Source organism: Macaca fascicularis, chromosome 14 (assembly GCF_037993035.2).
Source record: "Macaca fascicularis isolate 582-1 chromosome 14, T2T-MFA8v1.1".
NCBI classification, from domain to species: domain Eukaryota; kingdom Metazoa; phylum Chordata; class Mammalia; order Primates; family Cercopithecidae; genus Macaca; species Macaca fascicularis.
The window spans coordinates 53,780,051-53,806,830 of record NC_088388.1 but is presented as its reverse complement, the minus strand read 5'-3'; the positions used below and the strand labels follow the sequence as shown (position 1 = coordinate 53,806,830).

The following is a 26,780-nucleotide window of genomic DNA, read 5'->3' as shown; positions in this document are numbered from 1 at the left end:
TCCTGCACTAGCTTGACTGGTGGTGGACGAGGCCAGGAAGAGCTGGGGAAAGACATGTGCTTACCACCTCTTGGCAGTGGGGCTGGTGAGGTTACTGTCCCCTTCTGCCTGGTCACTAGTAACTTTTTTGTAGACATGAAGGTAGATGCCCTGCGGGTCCTATCAGCAAAGAACCCAACTCCTAACAGCATTGGGTGTCCCTTACGAAATCTGACTGCATCTTTTGTAAACCTTCTGCTGGCAGACACTCCTCTGCAGTGCATATCACTATCCCATGCTGCACTAGTCCCTACCAAGTCTTCAACCCTCAATTTGATCTTCCATAAGTGTCTCAAAGTTCCCCTCAGAGATTTCAGCCAAGGGAATAAAATCTAATCTCTCCTTCCTCAATGGAGTGTCAGGGAGGGGAAGAATCTGTTTTCCAAACACCACAGTCTCCCAAAAGGGGATTTCATCCTCCCTTGGTCATCTTTACGCAGGGCAATTGTGCTGCTGCTGCTGAGGTGGCCACTTTCAGCAAACCCTGTGTGCAGGGGCCTAGCTCCGTGGCTGTTTGTCCTGATTTTAGAAACCAAGCATAGCTATCAAAAAGTAATCTCCAGATAGTTGAATTGCATTTCTTATCTGGTGAAGATGCGCAGACCACAGGAATACCTAATGCCTTTTATCTCATCCTGTCCTCATCCCTCACACTACAGCAGGCCCCTCCCTTCCCTCTTCAACCTCATCCTCCCTCCCCACAGGCCCAGAGAACCAGCTGGGCTTTGTTCCCCTGCAGGCTATGGTTCATCATGCAAATAGCTCCGGTGTCAGAAATGCTTTTGGCTTCAGATAACAGAAAAGCTAACACCAGCTTTATCAATAATAATATCGGTGGTTTACTTAAGGTGTCCAGAGATGGTGGAGACCAGGATTGATTTCCTCCTCAATGTCGAGGACTCAGACTCTTCTTGTGGTAGGGCCATGTCCTAAACCCTGTATCCTGTGATTATTTACCTGACAGGGCAAAAGAGATTTTGCAGATGCAATTAAGGTTACGGATCTTGACATGGGAAGATTATTCTGGATTATCCAGGTGGGCGCAATTTGATCACATGAGTCCCCAGAAGTGGAGAACCTTTCCCAGCTGTAGAAAGCCTGAGAGCTGGCACCTGAGGACAGAACTGTCATTGCAGGATTTGAAGATGAAGGGGGCCATGAGCCAAGCAATGCCAGTGACCTAAGGAGTGCAACCCTGTTGATCACATGATCACCAGATGGCTGCCCCAGAGCCAAATGTCACCTCCTGAGCACCATACTCAAAGGCAGGGGAAGTGGATGGAGGGCAGGGGCTCCCTTCTTGTTTGCCACTCCTTTTGTCAATTGGGAAAAAATTCCAGAAACTCTGGTAGCCCTCCCCTTACATTTCCGTGACCATGGGGCCAGCCCTAGCTGCTGGAGGGACTGGGAACAGCTGTTGAGCAGTTTACCTGATAGCATTTGCCATGGCTTGGCAGGAACTCTGGCTCTGGGAGAGAGCAGCAGCAAGATAATTCAAGCACCACCTCCACCCAGCCCCTCCCACATTTCACTGAAGATTGAGTAAAGGAGACACTCCAACTACTCAGATGCTGGCTTCAGCTAAGCATTTTGAAAAGCCTCTCATGTTCTTAAAAGTTTGTGGCTATCATGACAAAATGGAGCAGCCTACTATACCTGCATATACAACTATGGAGGAACCTAGTTTTATCTCATTTACCACAATGTTTTCATTTTTTGGGTGACATAATGTTTAGCCTCTTCTCCAAACACTTCCTCAAGCTTTCCTTGCCGTCCAGCCACTGCAAATGACTTGCAGTTTCCCCTACATGGCACCTGACCCTTGTGCCTCCCTCCCTCTGCCCACAGTCCAGAAAGCCCTTTCCTGTGCCCTCTGGCTTCCTGATAAACTCCTATCATCTTCAAGAGCCAGTTCCCATGCCAGCTCTCCCCATGTGCTCCACTGAGGCTCCCGTAACACCTTTGTTCCCACATCAGGTTGACTGTCTTTGTTTTGTCGTTGCTTGCTCTGGCTGTGTCTCCCTCATTAGACTGGGATGCTTTCAAGGTAGGGACGCTATCTGGGTCAGCTTGGCACCGCAGAGCGTACCACAGCACCTGGTTCTGAGGAGGCTCTCAGTAGATATCTGTTAAGTAATAAGAATGTAGGGTAGTCCTGATGGTTTTTGACATTGAATAGGAAACAGCTCCCTGTTTGATCTTAATCACTATAACCTGGACATACTGTACTACATGCTGTTTTCATCTGACTTCTATTCTGTCCATCTCTTTGCAACTCCATTTGTTCATCCATGAAATGAAGAAAATGCTCATGGAATTCAGTGAAGATTAAATGAATGAATATAGGTAATCTGGCACTTGCCACACAGCTAACTTCAATATAGTAGCTCTAATATTATGGTCCTTGAGGATCTTACTGTGTTATGGCCCAAAACTGCATTTGATTAAAGAAGGCTCCCCTAAAAAAAAGTCATACGTATTCCATTTGTCCTTTCAGAAGGCAGTGAAGCATTTCCAGTCTTTAAGACAAATTCCCATCCAAAAATAGTTAAGATTTCTAAAATATTTTGATGCTGAAAGAGGTGTGCTTCGGTTGTGTGGAAAATTTGCTTCTATGGAAGAATTTTTAATACAGGTCATTTCTATTTTACTTTTTCTGGCTGAAATGATTTTACATTTATTCAAAGTCAAGAGGGAAAAGAAATCCAAGAACTACAGAAGAGCAGTTGAAGTGATTTATGCTTGATTTCTAAATGCAACATGTGTTTATACATAATTTAGAACTCAAAGAAAGCATGCTTATACAATCATGTGCAACTTTAAACTTTAATAACTCTGGATGAATACATGGTGGCAACAGTCCATGACACCTGAAAACATCATTTGTGGAGTGGCGTAGAGTTCAGTGTTCGCAGTCTGCATATTACAACGATATTTCACACAGCCCTGCTCAGTTTGATTTTCTCCACGTGGTTGATAATGGTCTTCAGTTGCTGCTAAGTGATTTTGCACATTTCATTTATAATCCTCACCCTACAATTACCTACGTACTGTTTCTGCAAGTTAACCTATATGCTATGCTCAGTCATGTACCTTTCAAAGTTACTAATGCAACTACCAAAGAGGGACAGTGTCAAAACCATTGTTTCCATCAGAAGGATGGCTGCCCCACACTGTGAGAACACTGCTGTTCCTAACAGAAGTTTAATTTCAGAGGAATGTGAGAATTCGTTTGACCTTAATTCCAGATGTGCATGCCTCAAAAGAAAAGTCCCATTCTCCTTCCTTTTGGGGAGTGCTTTTGGTGGCACCAAAGCTGGTATGGGGTAGTGGAGAGAATACTGAGCTTGGAGTCACAACCAGGTGAAACTGCCCTGGTCTTCACTAGCTGTGTGACTTGGGCAAGCAGCTTGCAGTCTCTGAGCCTCTGAGATCCCCGATGGATGAGAACAATGACCCCCTCCCCAGGCTGTGCTGAGAGAGGGAATTGATCGTGGATATGAAAACGCTGCCCCGGCACAGAGGCAGGAGCTGAGCAACACTGCTGGATGAAGAAACACATGTAACGCAGGGTGAACAGAACATTTCATCTGCAACAGCTGAAGGCACAGCTTACCTATGCCCATGGAAAGAACTGCGTGGAAAATTGCTTTGTTGCATTTTTGCCAGGTTGATGTTTGCAAAGCAGGGCACTCTTCTCCACATTTCCCCAAAACCCATCATAGGGAGACTCTACATTCTTTCCATCTCCTCCCCTCAAACAATTATCAAAGCCATGTAGAACAAACTGCTGTCTGCCAACCGGTAGAGGCAAAGCAGTCAATAATCTGGACAGGGGTGGCAGCCTGGTCCTGTCTTTAACCCTGCCTGACTTTCCCAAGCACCAGACTGTGACGTCCGGAGAACAGCCTGGGGGAGCTGAATAAATGCACAGCACCTCATGCTGTCAAGCCAGAGGGGAAATTTACTGGGAAGAAGATGTAGGAAGAAGCCTGGTCAGCCCACGCCTAAAGCACACACCTGGGGAAATAAATTAGCTATTTCTATTGCACATCTACCCACAGCCTGGTCCAGATCTAAATCTCTTCCCCTCTCAGCAGTGCGGCAGCGGCAGCCGCAGGCTCCCCCAGCGCCATCTCTTCAGTCAGGCTCCTCTCCAGGTCCTCCAGCTCCTGGCGCACCTCCTCCATGAAGCTGCCAACTTCATACTCATCGGGAGCCTCTCTGGGCAGCAGGATCTCCCCATCTTGGTCACGGCTCCCCACGAAGGTCGGCTTGCACACGTACACCAGGCTGTGGCTGGGGAGAGATGGGACAAAGCCAGGCTGTAAACATGGGAGCCTGCCCAGGCCCAAAGCTAAGGTGCCCTGACTCTGTGGGGCTCCCAGCCTCACCTTTACACCCCCTCCTCTCCTGTCTCTTCAACAGAGACACTTCACTTCCCATCAACATCTGTCTTAAAATGATGGCTGAGGGAGGCTCACTTTGGGAGAATGTGCTGGTGGGGGGCAGCTTCCCTCCTCCAGCGCAGGCCTGACCTCCTGTGACTCTCAGGCCTCACAGCCCAGGGGCAGGACCCGAGGGCTGTATAGCAGCACCATAGTTCCTCAAAGACCCTGGCCCATTCGGGCCTCCAGGCAGGAGTTAGCCTGACCCTGGGGTGTAGTCTAGCCACATGCAGGGAGCCACGGACCTCTGTGGGAGTGGGGAGGAAGAAGTCCTTTTTTTTAAAAAAATTAATGTATTTGGTAGAGATGGGATCTATGTTGCCCAGGCTGGTCTTGAACTCTTGGCCTCAAGCAATCCTGTGTTGGCCTCCCAAAGCTCTGGGATTACAGGCGTGAGCCACTGCACACAGCCATGGGGAATGGGAGTTCTGCCTGTCTGCCCAGCAGCCCTGGATTCTGTTGGGAGAGAAGATTGAGTAGAGGCTGCAGGGAGGACAGGGAGATGTGCCCTGAGAAGCTGGCCAGGCCTGAGCCTGATGCCTCATGGAGTCTCAGCAGCCTCAGACACTGTGGGCTGTGCCCTCCACCTTGGTGGCCACTCCTGGCCTCCCTGTGGCCTCTCTGCCAGCTCCTTTTTCTCTGTGTATCTGTCATTGCAATGGGTCTGGGGAGGGAGCCCAGGCTTTTCTCCCTCCATGCCCTCTCCCTGAGCCATCCACTCATGAAGCTTCAGCCACCAGCTGGATGAGCCCCAGATCTGTGCCTCCTGGACAGCCTGGGCTCCAGAGCCCCAGAACTGACTGCCGATTGGACCCTTCCATCTGCATGACCCAACGACCTCAAACCAATCCTAAAGGGAATCTACATCTCTCCCGGGGCAAACCTGCTCCTGCTTCTGCTCCTGTGCCCCTGCTGGATGGTACCTTTTCAGCCCTTGGCTCCCTGAGGGGGAGGGAAAGGGGGCCTCACCTGTGGGGCTGGCAGAGGAGGCCACTGGCACAAGGGCATCGGTCCAAGGCTCCATCAGGCTCCAGCTCCCAAGTGATGAGGTCCAGAAGCCGGCTGGCGGGGTCATGGCAAAGCTCGCCCTCCACAGGCAGGGGTGTGCACACAGGGAACAGCAGGCCTGGAACCAGCCCAGAGTCACCCCTGTGTGCCCAGTGTAGGCAGAAGGGCTCCGAGGGGAGGGGCAAAGAAATGGAGCACAACCTCCTACCTCCCACCGTCAACCCCAAAGTGCAGGTTTGAAGACATGGAATGATAGGAAACAAGAATGGCAGCCTGGGCTCAGGAGGGAATGATTGGTAGGGCTGAAGCAGGGAGGACTGCCTGGAAGAAGTGGACTTCTGCTAGAGCCTGAGGGCCAGAAAGTCTGGAGAAATTAAGAGTGGGGCAAAGGCATTCAGGCCCAGGCACAGCACCAGCAAAGGCCTGGGGTTGAGCTCAGTGGAAAATGTCAGGGCCGGTGAAATTCCCAAATAGGCCAAGGAGTAGTGGAGAGAAAAGGAGGACAAGTAAGTTGGAGCTGCATGAGGCCTCGCAAGACAGCCTAAGGGGTCGGAACAACGTGGGAGACAACAGGAGCTGCTGCAGGTCCCAGGGGAGCAACACCCAAAAAGCAGCCCTTTAGGAAGATCACGCAGGCGGCAGGTATGGGGAGGACTAGAGGGCTGGGGATGCAGAGCTGGGGTGGTGGCAAATGAGAATTTTTCAAAAGCCCTATGGGGGCAGAGAGAGCCTGAGCAGACCTCACCTGGGAGAGGCAGTGAGGATGGAAGATGGGAGTGGAAGTGGGTGATTCACAGGAAAAGGAACCTGGGAAATAAGGAGTGGTGGGAGGGAGGGGGCTGCTAGTCCCACCCATCTGGGGGTTCCTTCCAGACTGGGCTTCTGCATCTTGAAGTCATTTAACTTTTCTGGGGGAAAAAAAGGAGGTGGTCTTTCCACTCTGGGCAGAGGCTGTGGGAGTGCAGCACACACTGATGAGCATTTGGGAGCCTACCCAATATGTGGGACATGAACCCATGTGGTTGGCATGGACGTGGCCCCAGGAGGCCCAGTCTGGTTGAGCTTGGGACAGGGTTTTTCCTGCATCTGAGGGGAAGCCACTCACCTCTCTGGAAGGCACAACACAGTCCAGGCTGGCAGTCCCTCTGGTTGTCGCAGATGGTCCCATTGCTGCCCCTGGTGGCCATTTTGGTGCAGTGACCCCAGACACACAGCTGGTCTCCACAGCACTCACTGTCCCGGGTGCAGAGCTGCAGACAGGTGGGAAGAGCCTAGAGCCGGTGGCTCAGGGACTGGGGGCCTGCTGAGAGCCCAGCCTAAAGATACCACAGATGGGCCAACCTGCATCCTCCCTCGTAGAGACAGGTAGACCAGGCTGAGATTTCAGTGAAAGTCAACGGGACAGAGGTGGGAGCTTGGCTGGAGAGACATGGGGTCAGAACACTGGAAAAATGATACCAGGAGGACTCATGGAGCTTAAGATTTTGCAAAGAACAGCAGGGGGTCTTTGTGGTCCCCACAGACTTGTGCCCTTCTGTCTTTTCCTTAGGTCCCTAGGTCCAGGCCCAAAGAGGCAAGGCCCAATGATGAGCCGATTAAACTAAGGCCCAAGCCAGCCCAAGATGAGGATGGCCGGTGGGTGCCAGGGTCCTGCAGCCACACAGGGCATGGCAGTTAGAGAGCAAAGTGAGGTCCCCACGGCTGTGCCCACTGATGGCACTGAGTGAGGTTGGCTGGGAGATGCAACAGCAGTGGCCTCACCACAGACAGCCGGGTAAGGTAATAAGAACTGCTTGACTTTCCAAACTTATTAGCATGCTGTGTTATTGTCTGAATAAGGAAAAATGATGAGGAAAAGTCTGCGAGCCCATGTGGCTTCGTCCAAAATGCCTGTTGGGTGGAGGAAGAGTCTCCTTTGCCCTGGCTTCACGTTTCCCAGTGTAACCTACACTGGAGCAGTGCCCTGGCCTCTTCCTGCCCCGTCCCTCTGCCCTCTCTTATTGGCAGATTGGGAGAAAGATCTGGCGGGTGGGGTGCAGGCCCAGAAGGAGAGCAGCTGCCGCTCTCCCTGCTTGGGGGCTGCAGGAATGTCTCTGTTTGTCTACTAGGATGGGTCATCCCCAGGGGAAGGAACAGGTGTAGGGACACCTCCTCTCCCTTCCCTCCCCTTCTTGAACTCCTGGCCTCAAGCAATCCTTCTGCCTTGGTCTCCCCAAAGTGCTGGGATTATGGGTGTAGCCACGGTGCCTGGCCGTCCCTCCTCTTCTCTGCCATCAGTGACACAAACAACATGACCGGAGGACATGGGGTGGGATGGGAGTGGCCCTGGGTCTGCAGATGGCTTCCTGTCATCCCAGACTGGAACGATTTCCTGTTCACTCCAGGAGTCAGTCCTTTGGGGAGCCCTCTTAGGTCCTCCCCATCATGGTGAGGCTCTTCTGGGAAGCCCAGCTGGGAACCCTGGGGCCCCTGGCCTTCTCCCCCAGGTGCCCGAGACCCAGGTGCCACAGTCCCAGAGGCCCTGGCATACTCACTGTCCGCTGGTCCCGGCACGGCTGGCAGGTGTACTGGAAGCTGGCAAACTGGCAGTACTTGCTGGGCCCGCAGTCCTCATCGATGATGCACTCCTGGGGAAGGGTACAGGGAGCAGATGTGTCAATGGGGAGCACAGCAGCAGGCCCACAGTGCCCAGGAAGGGCCAGGCCGCTTCCATTCCCCACTCTTGACCCCATAGGCTCAGGAGGGTCAGGAAAGGCCTCCAGACTCCAGGTGCTCCTGAGCCCTGCGTGGCCACACTGCCCTTCAGCATCTCCATGCCTAGCAGGCTTGGCGGCCCAGAGCCTGGAGGATCCCACACCAAATTCACACAATCGCCATCTGTGCACGGTTCTCCCCCTACCCACACCCAGGGCGGGAGCACAGGGACTCAAGGCTGGTCTTCCACACAGAACAGATGGATTTAATAAAAAGTGCTAATGAGGTCCAGGCCCGCCCGACTGCACAGGAAAGGCTGGAAGCCAGGCGCCAAGGGCTCTGCTGACTGTGAAGACTGGGAGGCAGCAGAGGGGCATCACCAGGGACCCTGCCACAAAGCCACAGCCCTGCCCACAGGGAGCGCCCTCAGGGTCCTGGGTCTAGGGTCCCCACAAGAGGCAAAGGCAGCTGCCAGCTTGGAAATGAATTAGAAGAGGCTGGACTCCAGCCCTCCCAGCCCAGGTGCTGTCTCCTCGTGGCTGCCAGCCCTGCCTGGCTGGAGAAATAGGGAGAGAGGGAGTGGGGGGAATCTGTCCACTCCAAGGCCTGAGTCACAGAGCAGGGAGGCATGGCTGAAGGCACTGTGGCCTGCCATGGTCACCGGTCACTGGCAGGAGCAGGGCTACTTCAGCTCCTGGACCTGCTGTCAGGCTCAGGCCTAGGAACCGGCAGCTTTAAAGCAGGGGAAGGAGGGCAGGGGAGGAGGGAACGTGATGACAGGAATGGCCATTGATCACCCTTTTGAAGTATCAGGCTTGACAGCCCTGATCTCCCTCAGTGACTCTTCCCCGCGGGCAGCAGGTAGGGACTGCCTTCTGTATATTGCCAGCCGGGAAATGGAGGCAGAGAAGTCCCTCCAAGATAATGTGACTAGTTCAGGTTGGACAGTCTCTTTCCACCACCAGCCCTTGAGCCAAGGGGGTTCAGGGCTCCACATGCAGCAGCCAGAGGTGAGAACGACCCTCCTGAGGCCTGGTATTCTGGGGCCCAGCAGACCTTCTGAAAGGGTCAAGGAAGGGAAGGACCAGCTGCCCCCTCTAACACAGAGCATCCTCCCGTCCTGAATGCCGGTGTGGAGCCCCACCTGGAAGAGCCTGGCTGGGCAGGCCTGGACCTCCGGCAGCTGCCTCCAGTCCCCTTCCAGGGACTCTGCTGCTCTGATCAACACTGCAAGTGCTGGCAGCCCAGCAACTAGGGCGCTCCCTTGCAAAGCACTGATACTTTTGTTTCAGTTACTTTCCCAGCACCCCTCAAATGTCAGGCACGACACCATCGCTGTTTTTACGGATAAGAAAACCGAGGCTCTGAGTAGGGTGAACGGCTGCCCAAGTGAAGGGACTGAGTCTGAGCCAGAACCCCAATGGCCAGAGAAGTCCCAGGGCTAACAGCAAATCACAGATGCGCTTTGTCTCAGCCCAGCACACGCTCCTGTGAACAGACACAACTCAGGCTGTTCAGCCGGAAGCCTCCTGACATTCTTTCCAAAGCAGAATGGCAAGATGGAGTGGGAGGGATTACATTTGGGAGAAAGGAAGGGCCAAGAGGCACAGAATCCCTTCTCTGAACCAGCTATATTTTGAGGGACTGGGGACACAAAGGTGAATGTGAGGAGGCCTCTGCCCTTAAGAAATTCATAATTCAATTGGAAAAAGAAAGAGAGAAAGAGCAACCCAGTAGTAAAGGAGACAAAGGGTATGAACAGACAACTTAGAATAACAGAAATTTGCCTCTTCAAATAGAAAGACATTCAACCTCACCAATGAAATCAATCAAGAAATGCAACTTAAAAGAGCAGAATATCATTTTTTTTCCACTTAGAATGGAAAAATTAGAAAGGCTGAATGTCTCCATGGTGGGAGGAATAATGGCACCCCCAAAGATGTTCCCATCCTATTCCCTGGAACCTGTGGGTATGTTATGTTACATAGGAAGGGGAAATTAGAGGCAGAGGGAATGCAGGCTGCTAATCAGCTGACCTGAAGGTTCGGGAGTGCACGCTGGATTTTCCAGGAGCACCTGATGGAATCACAAGGGACTTTAAAAATGGAAAAGGGAATAGAGGAAGAGTCAGTGTCACAGTGATATCATGCAAGATGTCACAAACACTCCACTGGCCATCGCTGGCTGTGAATATGGAAGGGGGCCACGCATCAAGAAGAGAATCTCTCTTAGAGCCTCCAGAGAGGAATGCAGCCCTGCCCACACTTTGGTTTTAGCCCAGTGGGACTTGTGTTGAACTTCTGACCTCCAGAACCGGAAAATAATAAATTTGTGTTGTTTTAATTCAGTAAATGTGTGGTAATTTGTTACAGCATCAATAGGAAACTAATAAAATATTCAGTGTTAGTTTCAGGAAACAGATATTGCCAAATGCTTTGGGGTAATTAAAATTGAAGGTTTTTTTTTTTTGTTTTTTTTGCAGGCAATCCATCAGCATCTATGAAATAGTTAAATGTATATGTCCTTTGACCCAATAATTTCCCTTCCTGGTGACTACCCTCAGAAACACTTGTCCATATATGTAAATATCTGAGAACAAGGGTATTTAAGGCTATATTGTTATATTATTTATAATCCAGAAATAACAGAAATGTCCAACAAGAGGGAACTTATTATTGTACAGTCATTTCACAGAAAAATCCCTCCGCGCAGACATTAAAAAGAATGCAGTTGTTCTTTGCATAATGATTTCTAAAACAAGCAAGGGTTAGAACCATAAACAAAAGCAGGAAAAAGATGAAACCATATGCTTTTGTAAAGCCCTTCTGTAAAGCAGAATAACACCACACTCAGGCCTATGCCCAGCACTGTGCCTGGAACATCATGGGCACACAATAAATCCGTGCTGAGTGGGTGAAAGCACTTGGATCTTACTGTGGCAAACAGGCTAACAAAATGCTGATCGTCAACAATGATTTGAGAACTAGTGCAAAAAACACATTCCATTAACTTGGCTTCTCATTACCCCAAAAGGCCTTCGTAGACTTGGGATTTTCACTATACATTTCCTCTCCTAGATCTTTAAAAATATGAGCTAAGACTCTTCCAACATCAATTCCTGTAAGACCCTGAGATTTACAATTATCCATCAAGACAAGTGCATTTTCATCCTTAGGAATATCTTCCTTTCCCTGAGCAGGCTCCTGTGCATGACAAATCATTCCCTTCAAACTTAATTGTTTTTCTAGGTAAGGAAAAAAATTTTGGCATGGAACTTTGCCAAAGACCTTTGAAAAATCTAAATATGCCAAAGCTCCTGGTTTCCTTTGGGGTATCAGCAAGGAGCACTGGTAGGTTAGTTCCGCATGATTCCCCTCAAGAAAGCTTGAGGCTTTTGTTATCATCAAGCCCACCAGCTTGTCTGGTTGGATGTGCAACTGCCATTCCCAGCAGGAACACACTCTTTAAGAATTATGGTCATACTAGAAACTTCGGGACTCGAAGGCGCACAAACTCAATCCTAGTTTTGCCACTTAACAGCTGTGAAACCTTGGGCTGCTGATTCTACCTCTATTAAAAACAAAGATGAAGGCAGGAGCTGTTTTGCAGGGCTGTTGCATGGAGTTCATGCTCAGTGAACGGTGGCCATAGCAACAGATAGCGATGCATCTGCTCCTCCACATATCCAATGCCTGATCCCGCCATGGTGCACCCCTGCCAGGGGACCAGCTTGTGAGCAGAAAGGAAGGTCTAAATCAACAGGGCCCTAAGGCATCCACCAAAACTTGACATCTCTGTCCTGGTCAGCACTTGGGGATCAGACATCTAGTTCCGACTTACCTACATCCTGAGGGTGTCAAACAGGTGGGCAGCGGCCTGTATGTCCACCCCAGGCAAGTCCCAGGGCAGAGTGACCTTTTACTGTACAAAGGCCAGGATCTCCATCCAGTAAAGCTGTTTGCATTGAGTCTCTCCTGAGGACCGCTAGCAGTAGGGGCTGGCCCCACCTTTCCCGGTGTTTGTTAGACCTGAGGAGGAGGTCAGGCCCTCTACCCTTAGCAGAACTGAGTGGGTGGGTGGAGAGGACACGTGTCAGTGCCCTCCAAGCACAGCCACGCCCACAGCTGAGAAATCCAGATTTTATTCTTTTCAATAATTATAATTGCTCTTAGCTGTGCTCAAGGGTTCTGTCCACATTTGAGCCAAGGTGTTAAAGGGGCCTCAGCATCCAACTGGGCTCTGGATGGCTGAGAAGCTGAGATCAGAAATAAGAGGCCTGGGAGGGAAGGCAGGGGCTCTGGGCTTGGGGTCTTGTTTTAGTAAGGAATGAGTACCTTGCAGGGCCTCTACGTCTTAGCTCTGGGACTGGAAGAGGGACTCCATTCTGCACCGGGCTAAAGTGAAAGGCGCACCAAAAAGCACTTCAGAGGCTACGCCTGCAACCCATCACATGCACGCAGAGCCCTGGCCAGATAGGACCACTAGTGCCTGCCACCTGGCACAATTTCTCTCTAGTCTCCTTGACATAGTCCTTATCCCCACTTCACAGATGTAGAAACTGAGACTGAAGGAAAGAATCTGCCAAGAGGTCACCCAGCTTGACGGGAGTGGAGCAACAGACTCTTTTCATTTCCTGCTGGGGAGATCACCATTTCTCTCTCCTCGTGTTCAGTCACAACTTAGTAGCACCTGCCCAGGACAGGGCCCTGGGCCTCATGCATCCCCAGAGGCAGAAGGCAGGAACTCACGGTCAAGGTCATAGCCACCGGGCGTCTGGGCCCAAATGTCATATGGCTGGAAGACAGCACCCTGCTGCATGGACTTCAGCAGCTCCTCTCCAGTCCTGGCCACTCCTGTTTGCCCCCACTCCTCCCTCCCATCCTGCTGGGGAAATCTGACAGACAGCCCAGAAGCTGGCTGTGGGGAATGCAGTCATTCAGAGGATGGCTTCTTTGTTGTCCCGAGGAGGGAACTATATTTAGAAAGCGCAGAAGCCGGTGGGAGAGAGGGCTGACCGGGAACACGGCATAGATTTGGCAGGAACATTGGGCTGGAAGCAGCCCCGGTGCTTTGACACTATCATGAAATAGTGGAAAATGGCAAAGGAGTCATTCTGAGTCTTCGATTTTCCAGTTTAGAGTTGATCAGAGGAGAGAGGCTCTGAGAGAGCAGAAGTCAAAACTTGGAGGAGGGAGCAGACAACAAGCGAGTCCCTAGAGGCTTTCCCAGGGTCTGTGTGGGGCCCTCAGAGGCACCGCTTCTTGGGGACGCTTCTGCTACTGCACCTCACTCCTCATAGTGGCCGGGCACTTGGATTTCCCACACTTCTCTGGAATCCCAGACATTCTTGTTCACTGGAGGCCCAAAGGAAGAGGCTGCCGGGGATAGATGCCTCCAGGGCCAGGGCCTTCCCCTAGCTCCTCTCAAGCTCATGGCTCTGGAGAGAACATCTTCAGGGCAAGAAGTGAGGGTCAACTGCACGCAGAGTGGAGGTTCAGGTCCTCCACCAATAGGATGCACTTGTCCTCAGAGCTCTGCACACTGTGCAGGAGGGGAGGACAAGAGTGGAGGTTTAGAGAGTGCCAACCATTTGCATGCACCTGCTTCAGGCTTTAAGTACAGTACGCCTCTCAGATCCTCACAGCCACCCTGTGAGGTTAGTCACCATCTTAGTCCATTTTTACTGCTATAGCAGAATACCCGAGACTGGGTAATTTATAATGAACAGAAATTTATTGGCTCATGGTTCTGCAGGCTGGGAAGTCCAAGATTGAGGAGCCAGCATCCGGTGAGGGCCTTCTTGCTACCTCATCTCCTGGCAGAAGGTGAAAGGGCCACAAGAAAGGGCAAAAGAAAAGGGGACCAAACTTGCCCTTTTATAAGAAACCAACTCCCACAATAATGGCATTAATCCATGTCTGAGGGCGGAGCCCTCAGGATCTAAATAACCCTTAAGGGTCTCACCTCTTAATACTGTTAAAAAGGCAATTGAATTTCAACATGAGTTCTGGAGCAGTCTCTGACTCTAATTCCCCCAGCATGTGCTTGACTCACAGCTGCCATTCACGAAAAGAATAACAGAAAGTTAGCTGGGCATGGTGACATGCATCTGTGATTCCAGCCACATGGGAGGCTGAGGTGGGAGGATCGCTTGAGCCTGGGAGGTGGAGGTTGCAGTGAGCCAAGATCGCACCACTGCACTCCAATCTGGGTGAGACAGTAAGACCCCATCTTGGAAAAAAAAAATAACAGAAATAATGAACTGATGAGTAGATGAACCACTGGTCATAGAGCCTTAGAGCCCAACGGTGTTGATGGAAGAAATGCTCAAATTTACACACACATCTATAAGAGCACACATCCTTCCCTCATAGCTCTCAGAAGGAAACAATCCTGTTGACATCTTGATTTCAGACTTCCAGCCTCCAGAACCGTGACAGAACAGATTTCTGTTAAGTCATCCTGGTTGGGGTACTTTGTGATGGTAGCCCTAGCAAACTAGTACATGTGGCTTCCCTCCATACAAGCCAGCAGCCCCAATCTCCTCTGTTTTAGATTTTCCATGCACAGTCAGCTCTGCTCCTAAGCCTTCAGCATCTTATTGCTAGAAGGTGACAGAGGGGTTGTCAGTGGGGAGGTACTGGTGCATTCCAAAGGATGTTGAGCCACAGGGACCAGAACAGGGTCTCTTGGCTGAGCCAGGCTCTGGCGCCCCAGCCCCGTACACATTCTGGTCACTGAAGGTTTGGGTGGGGCATGTTATCTGTGGATTACCATTTCCTGGCACCCTGGGGGTGGCATGGTCATGCCAGGCTCTGAGCGCTCCCAGGATGAACAGATGGTATAATTTGTGAGATAAACAAATATCCTCTTCTGGATGTGGGACTGTTCCCAGAACCCATGGGTGGGAAGCAGCTTGGCCCAGGCACCCTCCTGAGCAGAGGTGGTCCTCCGGTAAAGAGCCAGCAGTGTGGGTGAAGTGGCCAAGGTCCTGGTTCACCCAGGGCTAGGGGCATCCTGGGATGCCAGACTTGCAGTGCCAACACTGGGAGAGTCCAGGCACAGTTCCCCACTCCCCACTGGGCCCCCATACTCCCCTCTACAGGCTCTCGCTGCACTTGCCATACTGCTCAGTCACAAGTCAAGACCATATGGCACAAGTGTATCTGGGGCCATGTAGGGCTGAGACAGGCTTTTGCACACACGCCTGGGTTCTAATACATGTTCACTTACAAGCTAGGTGATCTTGGCCTAATTACTGAGTCTCTCTGGGTCTTATCTGTAAAGCAGGGAACCTCGTGAGGTTACTGGATAGATTAAGGAGATAACAGCTGCATAGTGCTTAGTGGCCTCCACTCACTCTACCCCTAGAGTGGATCTCTATTTGCAGTGCTTAACTCACGGCAGGAGCTCAAAGGATGGCCTCTCCTGAGCTTAAGTGTGGGCCAATGGGTCCATTTGTTAATGAATACATTTCTACTGAAAAGGCCCAGAACATCAGGCTTGAGCCAGTGCCCTGCCCATTACCAACAGTACAACTTCCTGCTTCATCCTAGAGCCCTCTGCTCTGGAGGGGAAGACAAGAAGAAGGAGGACAGTTGTAATGGAACCAACAGAGGGCCCAGGATGGGCCAACTACCAACAAGGACAAGGAGACTGCAAGGGACAAAAAAAAAATAGACACAATTCAATCACCCCTGGGGGCTAGGCCCCCGGGCATCCATCGCCTCAGCTCATCCTCACACTATCCTGTCTTCCAAAGTAAGCAAGAGAAGCCCCATTTGACAGATGAGGAAACTGAGACAGTACAATGAAGTCACTTGCCAAAATCAGAAGAAGTGGCAGAGCTGCACTCAAGCCAACTTCTGCTCAACTGCAACCCAGTGCTCTATGGTGCTCTCTCTGGGAGTGGGTGGGCTGGGTCAGGGCCCCAGCCAGGGGGCAGGAGGTGGTAGCGTGAGGCAGGAGGTGGCAGTGTGAGGCAGGAGGGAGCTCTGGAACTCTCAGGGAGGTGGAGCACTGCCAGTTGTGCCTGCTGCAGGAGGGCAGGGTCCACAAGGCTGGCCCTGGCACAAGGTGACTGCAGGATTAGGAACAGTGCCCTGAGGAAGAGCAGCAGGCAGCCTCCCTTTTATCCTACAGGATTCCCAAGTCAGGCTTTCCCCATTCCTGAGAGTCCTTTTTTGACCTTAAAACCAGGCCAGTCACAGAAGCCTGTAAGATGCACATTTGTCTGGAACACAACAGGGCGCCTCCAGTCTTTCCTGGATGCTACACTGGAAACTCTCAGCCAGCCCAGGAGGTGGGGGCTGCAAACCTCACTGAGGGGCTCTAGCCTGACCCACTGCAGAGACTGCCCTGTGGAAAAACCCAGGCAGGAGCCAGGAGCCCCTCGGTGCCAGCTATTATTATTCTGAAGTGCTAATGTCTGCAAAGGCCTGGCTCGCCTGGGGCTGCTCCCACTAATTTTCTTCCCTAAGTCACACAGCCTAGGAAAGAGGAAAATGCACCCCGAGCAGAGCTTGGCACCCCAGTGGAGAACACTGCTCCTAACCGTTTAGTGCCTGTCATGCCTTGCTCATTCAGGAAATAGTCCTGGAGTTCTCTCTCTCCTCCTATCCTCCCTCTTCCCCTTCCAATATATACAGCTCCCACCTCTGGGGCTCCTCTGGGAGCCTCCACTCTTTGCTGGTCCCTGGAAAAGCTTGTTCCCTCCTCCAGGATTCTTGTCCTGCTGCCAGGCCACCGAGAGCCAGCCCTCCACACACAGAGCCTCCCAACATTCTTTCAGTCTGAGTGGCATTTCCTCTGGAAAAGTCAGATGCATATTCAACTCCAAAGGAAGCGGCTTGTCTCTACTCATCCAAGTGCCGGTCATCCCTCCTGGGTTGGCAGCTGTGGGGAGAGCCCTCTCTACCCACTCCCCTCAACACTTCTCCAGGGACTTAGGGTCTGCACAGCCCCCACCACCTATCCAAAGACACGCTGTGTGGGTGGAGCGACTGAGCCTGACCTGGGTCTATCCTTCCCCAGACACACCGAGTCCACAGTTGGCACTCCACATGCAGAAGATCAGGAGGCTGACGGGCATTTCAGGCCCAAATGCACTGACAAGTCCAGCAGCACTTCCAGGTCTCCCAGACCCGCTGCCTCCTCAGTGGCTCCTTATTCCACTTGCATGGGACCTCTTCATTTAGGGGCCTCAAAGTGGGGAACCTCATGAGGTTATTGGACAGATTAAAGGAGATTTAGTCAAATTTAGCTAAGTAAATTTTATTTAGCTAAATTTTATTTGCCAGATTTAGCAAATAAAATTACAAGATGCCCAGCCATAGCTGAATCTCAGATAAACAATGAATAGTATTTTCATATAGTATGCCCCAATTATTACACGGGACAGACTCATACCAAAAATTATTTTGGTATTCTATAGAGTGTCTTGTATTTTATGTGCCAATCCAATCAATGTGAAGATTCAACAGGTGCATTTCTTAGAAGAGAGAGAGTGGGGGCCTTAAGCAGGAGAAGGTTGAGAAAGAGCAGCTGGTGGCCACAGAAAGAGAGGTGGCCTCAAAGACATCCATGAAGATAAGAAAACAAGGACATCGGGGTGCCTGCTCCTGACCTCAGACAGGAGCAGATGACACAGCACTCCAGGGAGGAGGCCAGGAAGCCTTCCTCCCCCTACCCACTCACCAACCCAGATTCTGGCCTGTGCTTCAGCGGTTCTGTGAGCATGTGCAGCTTTTCTTCTTCTTCCTTTCTTCTTCTTCTTCTTTCTTCTTCTTCCTTCTTTCTTCTTTCTTTTCTTCTTTCTTCTTTCTTCTTCTGCTCTTTTCTTTTCTCTTCCTCTTCCTCCTCCTCCTCCTTCTTCTTTCCTCCTCCTCCTTCTTCTTTCCTCCTCCTCCTCCTCCTCCTCCTCCTTCTTCTTCTTTCCTCCTCCTCCTTCTTCTTTCCTCCTCCTCCTCCTCCTCCTCCTCCTCCTCCTCCTCCTTCTTCTTCTTCTTCTTCTTCTTTTTTTTTTTTTTTAACATTTTGTTGGGTTTTGCTTTTATTTTTATTTTTTGTAGAGATGGGGTCTCTATGTTGCCCAAGCTGGCCTTGAACTCCTGGCTTCAAGGGATCCTCCCACCTTGGCCTCCCAGAGTGATGGGATTACAGGTATGAGCAACCATGCTCAGGTGCAGTTTCTGTACTTGGAGAAAAGGCCTCTGGATTCTGTGTGATGATAGGGGTTGTCATGAAACAATCATAGCCATAATGGCCAACATTTATATTGCTTCTTAGATATTATTCCCAGAGCTGTCCTGCATCCTAAGCATTAACTCATGTGATCTCCAAACAATCCACTGAGAGAGGACTGTTATTATTCCTGTTTTACAGACGAGGAAACTGAGGGACAGAAGGGCTGAGTAACTTGCCAAAGTCACACAGCTAGTGAGTGCTGGAGCCAGGATGTGAAGCAGCAGCTGGCTCTCCTGCTAGGTCAGGCAGCACATGGGGGCTGGGAACCAAAAATATGGCCAGGTTGAGTATCCCAAGGTAACAAGAGCAGCTACAGAGGTGGGGAACAGGTTCACTGACACAAGGAAAGGCACAAATCATGACAGTGAACGCCTCAGACTCTCCCCAGCCTAACTTTTCCCATCCACTCAGCCTAACTTTTCCCATCCACTCTGTTCCCCAACCCACAGGGAGCTCCAACTGTCTGACCCTTGTGTCAGGAAATGGAGGCTGGGCGGGGAAGCCTTGGCAGGAGCAGCCCCTCGCAGCTGCTGCTGTATATGCTCAGGGCCCACAGGCCTTTCAGCTGCTGCAAACTCCAGGCTGCAAACCCCACAGGGCCTACAGTGTCTGGATGCAGCACAGGAGAGCCAGCCCAGGTCCGTGTGAAGTCCCCCACGTGACTCGGAGAGAAATGCTTCCGGTCACAGGCGGGTAGCCAAGTTCTCACCAGGTTCTCAGGAACTGAATCTGGATGTGGATCCCAGGAGATGAGTGCCAGAGAGAAAGGAAGCTGGTTTCACTCCTAACTCTACCCTCCTGAGAAGTCTCTATTCCTGCCCAGCTCCTGCTAAGGCCAGGAAATTGGTGGAAAGGAGCTCTGGTGGTTTGGGGCTCACTGTCCTGGGGTTTCCTCCCAGGCAGGGAAGGGCCTTGGCTACCCTCACAGATGCTCCCACCAGTCCTACCTCATCCTCTGCACAATGTGGCAGCAAGGAGGCCAGCGTCCAGCCACCAGCCTGCCTCCCTCTCCATCAGACTCCTTTCTGCAGCCCCAGTTATCTGCCTAAAACACAAACTTGATTATGCACATCATTGATCATAATTGTTCAGAAAGCTGCTCCAGCCGAGGGGCCCTGCAGAAGACTAAGGGTTGCACAAATTCAACCAACACATAATCAGAGGAGACAGCCCGCCTTGCAGGCCCTGGGAATAGTCAGCCCGCATCTGTGATTCCGGCATCATAAAAGAATGTGACAAGGAGAGAGGGAGTGAACAAAAGGTGTGTCCCCAGTGACCCGGGGAGAGGGAGGCCTGGAGCTCCGTGGCAGCTCTCTGCTCTGATTGCACCAGGCACCCTGGAACCCATGACGTCCCTTTAGCGATCTCAAGCTCCCTTGGCTTTAATTCTCTCACCCAGCAACCTACAGAAAACCAAACTTGTCCCCCAGGATGCTGACACCACATAAGGGGCATCCTGGGTGGGAGTCCCCACCTTCCTGCCACTGGAATGAGATGTTCCTCACCCCTGCCAATTAATAACCTGTGCTTTTGGTTTACACATTAGTGAGGTCGGAATTAAGTGAGCAAGATTGCTGAGCAGGTCTGGTCTCTGAATCTGCAGGGCTTATGGGTTCTGGACTGTAGCAAATTGATGAGTTCCCATAAGACTGTCACCCTGAGCACATTCTACCTCACAACTGATTGTCTCTCTACCTTCTCCGGCAACCATGACCTGGAGTCCAAACTGCAAGGTATACAAAGTTAGCTCCCAACCTGTTTTCCAGTCTGGTTTTTCTGACCTCCCTAGGACCCAGATTTTTGGCCCATGCTTTTAGAATGCCCTTGCCTCCCTTATCTGTCAATTAATCTTTAGGGAGCAGCACAGATGTCTCCTTCTCAAGGAAGCCTTCCCTGACTCTCCCACCGGGCAGCTAGCGCCTCTCTCCTGGGTGCTCCTCAGCCCTGAGTACCCACCCCAGTTGGGTACTGAGGGCTGGGGTGACAAGGGGAGGAATAGTTCAGGGTTCAAGGACCAACAGGTGGTTATAAGACATGCCAAGACTCATGCTGGGAAAGCCAAGATTCAGATGGGAGGGCTGTAAGTGCCCACAGTTGGTTTTTCTCTCTGAGGGGTGGCCCTGTCCAGGCGACCCACGGCTGGTTGATCACTGGTGTCTCCAGGCAACCCAAGGAGGGAAATGCCTCAGTCCCTAAAGCCCCCAAGACCTGCACTGAAATCACTGGTCTCTTCTCCACCTAGAACACTCATAGCTTCTTTGATTAAGGGATTGCTTCTAGAAACAGAAAATAGTAGGGGGTTGGAAGGCAGCATACCAGCCCCTCAATCATACCGTCCTTATCCTAGCAGAGCACTTGGCTCTAACGACTCACTTCTAATGAACTGACTATGGAGGAAGTCATGCTGCATAACTTCAAGGCTGGGTTCTAAGAGGCAACACAGCTTCCACTTGGCTCTTTCCCTCGTCAGGTGCCTGCCCTTTGAACCAAGCCACCATGTTGTGAGGAAGTCCAGGCTACATGGCGGGGCCAACAGCACAGGCAACAGCCAGGAGCTTGGGTGAAAAGAGCCTCTGGATGTCTCCAGCGCTGGTCATTGAGTCTCCCCGGCTTCAAGTCAGAGGTCTCAGGCATTACGGAGCAGAGACAAACATCCCCATGGTACTTGTCCAAGTTCCTAACCCACAGAATCCAGGAACATAATAAATGGTGGTTTTTTTACCGCTAAGTTTGGGTAACAGACGCCCAGAACACGGTGCATTCAAATTCACCCTCTGCCTTGCCAGCCTTCCTGCTGGGCACTTTGAAGGTGATGATCTCAGGGCTCGGCAGGTGTCACCGATGCCCATGGGGCTGGGTGGGGGTGCTGCTCCCCTGCAGCAAGGCTAACCAGAAGCAAAATCATGGTGGGGTTTGTGCCCTCAGCAATCACACAGTCATCTACAGAAAAGAGGCCTGTCTCATATCCCTCTGTCTTATCTTTCTCTCTGTCCCTCCACTTTACAGCTCCGTAGCTGATGTCAGCAACTTTTCCATCTCCACTTTGCCCCTGCCTGGCCTTGGCTAGGACCCCTGGGCCTTCTTGGTTGCTCTCCAGGCCAAACAGGTTTGATATTATCATCCATGGCTAGCAGCTCCCCGCCCCCAGCAGAGCTTGCATTCCTATGAACCCGAGGACTTTTTATAAGATATCTGTCCGTGTGGATGTCCTGGTCTCTGGATCAGCTGCTGCAGGTGCTCCCCAGGGTCCTAGCTGGTCTCTGAGGAAAGGACCACCCCCATCCCCAGCCTTGCCCCCCGTGATGCTGGAAGTTCATGGTGAGGGCCTCTTTTTTAAAATAAATGTTCAGGGCAATGAACAGCAAGACATCTGGAGCTGCCTCTGGGGAGTGCTGTGGGTGCTCCAGGGTCATTGGAGGAGTCATGGGGGCCTCAACCATGATGTGTCAGAGGCGTGAGGATAGCCCTCCCGGAAGAAATGCTGGAGGAGAGAGATCTGGGGAATCGTAACAAGCCCTCCTAGGGGAGATGACAGGCCCTGCTGGGTAAAGGGTCTGGGTGACATGCCAGGTCTCCTGGGAGTTGGCAAGTTAGCAGAAACATGTCCCACCAGCTTCCACATGGCGCTGTCTGAAGGGTGGCACCTGCTCTACCCCAGCCTCTCCACACACTCAGCTACCTCCACAAATCTCCATCACCTTTTCCTCCTTTTCTGGCTTCGGGGTGCAAACAGCACTCTGGCTCACAGCTTCATCCATAGCCTGCATCTCCTTGTCTCCAGTCTCAGCCACTTTTTGGGACATACCAGAATTGGCGGACCCCTCAGAGCTGACATCTGCCCCAGGCTAATAATGTTGAGCCATGGCGGGGAGCAGCGCCCTGTCGTGGCCACAGGGCTCTGGGCCTTCTCACTTCCATGGGCCAGGGAGACCATGGCCAGTCCTCAGGCCACAATCGAGGATGATGTCCTGACACAACCGTGGTGGGCAGGGTCCAGGCAGGGCCTCCTGGGTGGCCAGAGTTTGTGTCTCTTTCCTCAGAAAACTCCTCTGGAGGCCCTAATGAAATCCCCTTTCTCTCAAACACGGCAATTAATAAGATTAAGTTTAGAGTGAGTCGCATGATTTACCTGCACCCAGTTAAGCCTGGGAGTGTTCACAGGATTGGTTGTGCTATTCCTTCATTCATGCAAGGGAAGGAATGATGCAGGGGATGAGGGCTAGGAATTGAACAGGATTCAGGGACAGGGTGGGAGTACATGCTTCCGCTTTTCGGTAATTACAGAAAGCCAAGCAGGCTCTGAGAGTGTCCTCACTGCCCAGCCTCATTTTGATCACATTCAGGACACTCCCCCTGCCTTTGGGGATGGATAGAGTTTCTCCAGACTGACTCAGTTGGTTTCTTGTTTGCTCTTTTTAGATGAGTCAGTGAGCTGACTTGGCCTAGCTCAGTCTCTTAAATTTGGTTTTCCTTTGCCTTGGGAAGGAAGTAATAAATGTGCCAAGTTCCTCCACACTCTCAGCACTTGGAGATAGTGCCTATGCAAGAGCTGGCTCCTTAGGAGACAGTGCTTCTGAGACACAGTCCCTAGGCACGTGTCCTTGAGAGAACTGGGAGGTGATGAAAACTGCATCATCTTTTGTATTTTCTCTGTCCATCCCAAAGGCCTAGGGCTGGAGCCTTCCATGGGGCAGGTGAAATCTCTCAGGAAGAACACAGTTCCGGGGGCTGTGGCCTGTAATCCCTCCTGACATCACAAATCTCCACTGGATGTCATGTCTGCATCCTCCAGCTACGCCATGGGTAAGACAGGCCGCAGAGGGAGAAGGGAGTCAGAGGAGGCTTCACGCAGCAGTTGAGGCTGCCAAGCTGAGGCCACGGGCCAGGGGCCTTCTCCACCGAAGATCAGCCTTGGCTGCAGCTGTGAGCAGCAGGAGTCAGTGCAGGCCCCTATCTGGGCTACCCTGGTGTCAAACGGTCCATCTGGGAGATCCCCAGGATGAGTTGGGCACTCCTACATCTGAGACGGAGCCCAGGCCCAGCATTTTCAAGACCCGCCCCCCCCACCCACCCAACAACGCTGGTAATCAGAATCTTCTCAATCTTCAGTTTCTTGAAAATGGCTCTTCGTAGTCTTTAGGATTCAAACCAACTGAATGGGGAGGCTGGCGTGACTCGAGGAACCTCAGGGTTAAGTCTTATCTACGATGGTGGGGATGTCACTTCAATGAAGGCAACAGACAGATCCTTCTACAGCTTCCCTGCTGCCCACTAGGCCATATCTATATCTGTGACTAGGAGTGACTAGGAGGCCCCAGTGTGGCCACTGGCCTTTTAAAAATAAGGGGTCTTAACTTTTTTTTGTCCTAGGAACCCCTTTAACACCTAGATGAAGCCTGTTCTCCTGTTCTCAGAATAACAGAGTTAGATGAATAAAGGTAAACATACAGGATTACAAAGAAAAATGGTTGCATTGAAATCGAGTTATCAGAATATTTTGAGAGACAGTATTTTATGGGCTTCTTATGAACACACTGGATTGCAAGACCTATCGGCAACTCTGACAACTCTCTTCATCTCTAAGTGCTGAGCATAAATGCTATTTTAAGATATGTATAACAACAGTAAGAGAAAATAAAAATATTTGTGATTGCTACTGGTACGAAGTACTGCTAATAATACTGTGGTTTGTTGTCCACACTTCAGATTAAAGGAAGTGCTCAATTTAATTTAAAAGTAAGTGAAAATAAAAACGCATTACTTTTCCCGTGAGTTGTATCCAGATTAAGAAAATAATTCTGCCATATGCCCAAGTTGAAGAACCACTGCTTCAGTGCCCCTAATCCATTGCCCTCTTTATAAATACAACTCAAAGAATTCGCTCAATTCCCTTAAAAAAAAAAAAAAAAGGAAAAGGTGAAGAAAATCTAAAGCAGAACAAAAACAGAACCAGTTTGTTTTCCCTGGGCAGAAAAAAGGTCACTTCCCCAGCCCCCTGGCAGGGCTGCTGGGTGGGGGACCGCACCTGGCATTCCCTGCCGAGCCTCTAAGGAGCGTCCAACCTTCTGCCTTCCAGCCTCTTCCCTGCCCTGAGGAATTATTCTTTCTTTCGCCTACAACACTACCCACAAAGTTCTTCCACAGTGAGGATGGAAAGGGGTCTCCCAGAATTTTTTAACTTTCAAGTTAAACCATTTATGCTAATGAGCCTGGGAAAAACTTTAATTTATTTCAGTGGTGGAAAAACATATGCTTTGACCTCATTTTGCTCACAAAAGGCCATGTCAAATTTTGCTTCACTTTTGTGGGATGGCAAGAAACATGGAAAGCTTCAGCTCCAAGGAGGAGGCTATGTGCAGATGGTCTAGGGAGGGAGGTCTGGGCACACCCAAGCTTCCTATTCCAGACACCCTGGAGCCACCCATCCTCATAATGGCCTTGGTGCTTCTTCTGGCTGGAGCTAGGAGATTCCTTTGTGCTCCAGCACCAAGGAGCCCAGCCACACCACCAGGGCTGCCCCGTCTCTCCAAACCAAGACTCAGACAAAAGGCTCTAAAATGACCAACTCCCTCTACAGTGAGCTCCCAAAGCCTGCTGTCTTCCTCAGTTCTTGCTGGGCAAGCCTGGGTAAGTCATTTAACTTCACTGGGTTGCAGTTTCCTCATCTGTAAAATGGGCATGATAAAACCTCACAAGCTATGTTGTCAGAAAGATTAAGGGTGATAAGTAGGACCACATTTCATGGCATGTACCAGACATTCTGTTACTATTAGTGACCTTCCCACCATCTGATCATTTTGCAAGGCAGTGCTCAATGTACTAGAAGGAGTCGAGGCTTTGGAGTAAGACAGATTATTTGGAAATAATTATAAATCCCAACTCTGCCACTGACTAGCTGGGTGGCCTTGGCAAGTCACTCTGAGTTTTTCACTCCTTATCTTTAACTCAGGGCTAGTACATCGTGCTGTAGGTGGGTTTGGTAAGAGTGAAGGAAAATAGCTCATATGAAATGATCACACAGCATCTTAATGTATGTGCTTAATGAATATTTTGTTCTCTTTCCTTCCTCTCACCTTCCAAATCCCAGCAAAACCATAGGGGTGCAGGGAGAGGAGAGCAGCTCTGCACAAAGCAGGCACTGAGTATGACTTCTGGCCTTTGATTTGAACTTTCTGCTATAGGATGTGTGTTCTCTCTGGGGAAGGAGGTCCCCACAGATTTAATCAAAAAAGGAGGACCCTGGAAACAATGGAAAAAGCAAAGGCTGCTAGGAATCTCATGTACGTGGGGCTGAGCCTAAGTTCTTCTGCTTGCCAGGCATGAGAAGGATAGAATCTGCTGGCCTCTGCCCATCCCAGCCACCCGGGGACCCCTGGCCTAGTGGGCAGGCCCCTCCGCCATCTTCAAGCCGGGGTGTTTTTCTATCCTAGCCACTACTCTTTTGTTCCTGCCTCCTTTCTGGGAGGGCTTGAATTATGAGACTATGGAAAATTCAGGCTGTTTTCCCTGTGGCTGTATTTTCCACATCGCATCACTGAAATGTGTCAATGGCCAACCTCTTCAGACACGGAAGCATGCCACCCACTTAAAATGCCCCTCTCCTGGTTTAGAATGTTCCTTTTCAGCAGCAGCAAGTCTGACATCCCATCAGTGGTGAGAACAAAAGGAAGTGGGTGTGAGATTCCACAGTTTCCTAATCATCTTCCACTGATATCTTCTCCCCTGAGCCCAAGGGGCTCTGCCATCCCTGGGAGGGGAAAACCATACAGTTGTCCTTTGTGATGTTGGTTTTCCATCTGAGGCCTTTGGAAGGGGGAGAGGCTCAATGACTCTTGAGCTCAATGACTCAATGACACAAGCTGTAACTCGGGAATGGAAAGTTGGGGATCAAAACAACCCAACATTATGGCTGCAAACCATCATGACTTTATCAGAAATATATCTTTTTATTGAAATGGCCAAAATTTACATCTGGGTTCATACTCCAGTTCTACCATTTTACCATCTGCCATGACTTTTGGAATTTAACTTCTTTAAACTCCAGTGTCCTCATCTATAAAATAATATTATATCTACTTCATAGTGTTTTAAGAATTAGAAAATAAAACATGTAAAACACTGGGTATACAGCCCAACAAACAGTAGGTATCCAATAATGTAGATGAGTGAACAAAGGCAAGAAAAACAGAGGTTCATTTTTTTAAACAAATCAAACTCATTTACATACTTACAGCTCTTTACAGAATCTTATCTTCAAGGACTTTTACTTCTGTTTCTATTCCCCAATTTGCACCAAGGTCACACAGCTTTCATCTACTAACTATGTATTCAACTACTGAATGCCTA

At 50.6% G+C, this 26,780-nt stretch overlaps 1 protein-coding gene across 3 annotated transcripts in view; it reads right to left on the bottom strand.

The window, feature by feature from the left end:
- Nucleotides 1–2,760: 2,760 nt before the first annotated feature.
- DKK3 (dickkopf WNT signaling pathway inhibitor 3) overlaps nt 2,761–26,780 on the bottom strand; it is a 46,291-nt gene continuing 22,271 nt past the window's right edge. For all 3 annotated transcript variants that reach the window (XM_065528546.2, XM_045371498.3, XM_015434119.4), the window contains exons 5-8: nt 8,030–8,122; nt 6,601–6,745; nt 5,457–5,613; nt 2,761–4,338 (exon numbers count right to left, since the gene is read on the bottom strand). In XM_065528546.2, the coding sequence (XP_065384618.1) occupies nt 4,116–4,338; nt 5,457–5,613; nt 6,601–6,745; nt 8,030–8,122 (618 nt within the window). In that variant the 3' untranslated portion in view covers nt 2,761–4,115. The remainder of the gene's footprint in view (nt 4,339–5,456; nt 5,614–6,600; nt 6,746–8,029; nt 8,123–26,780) is intronic.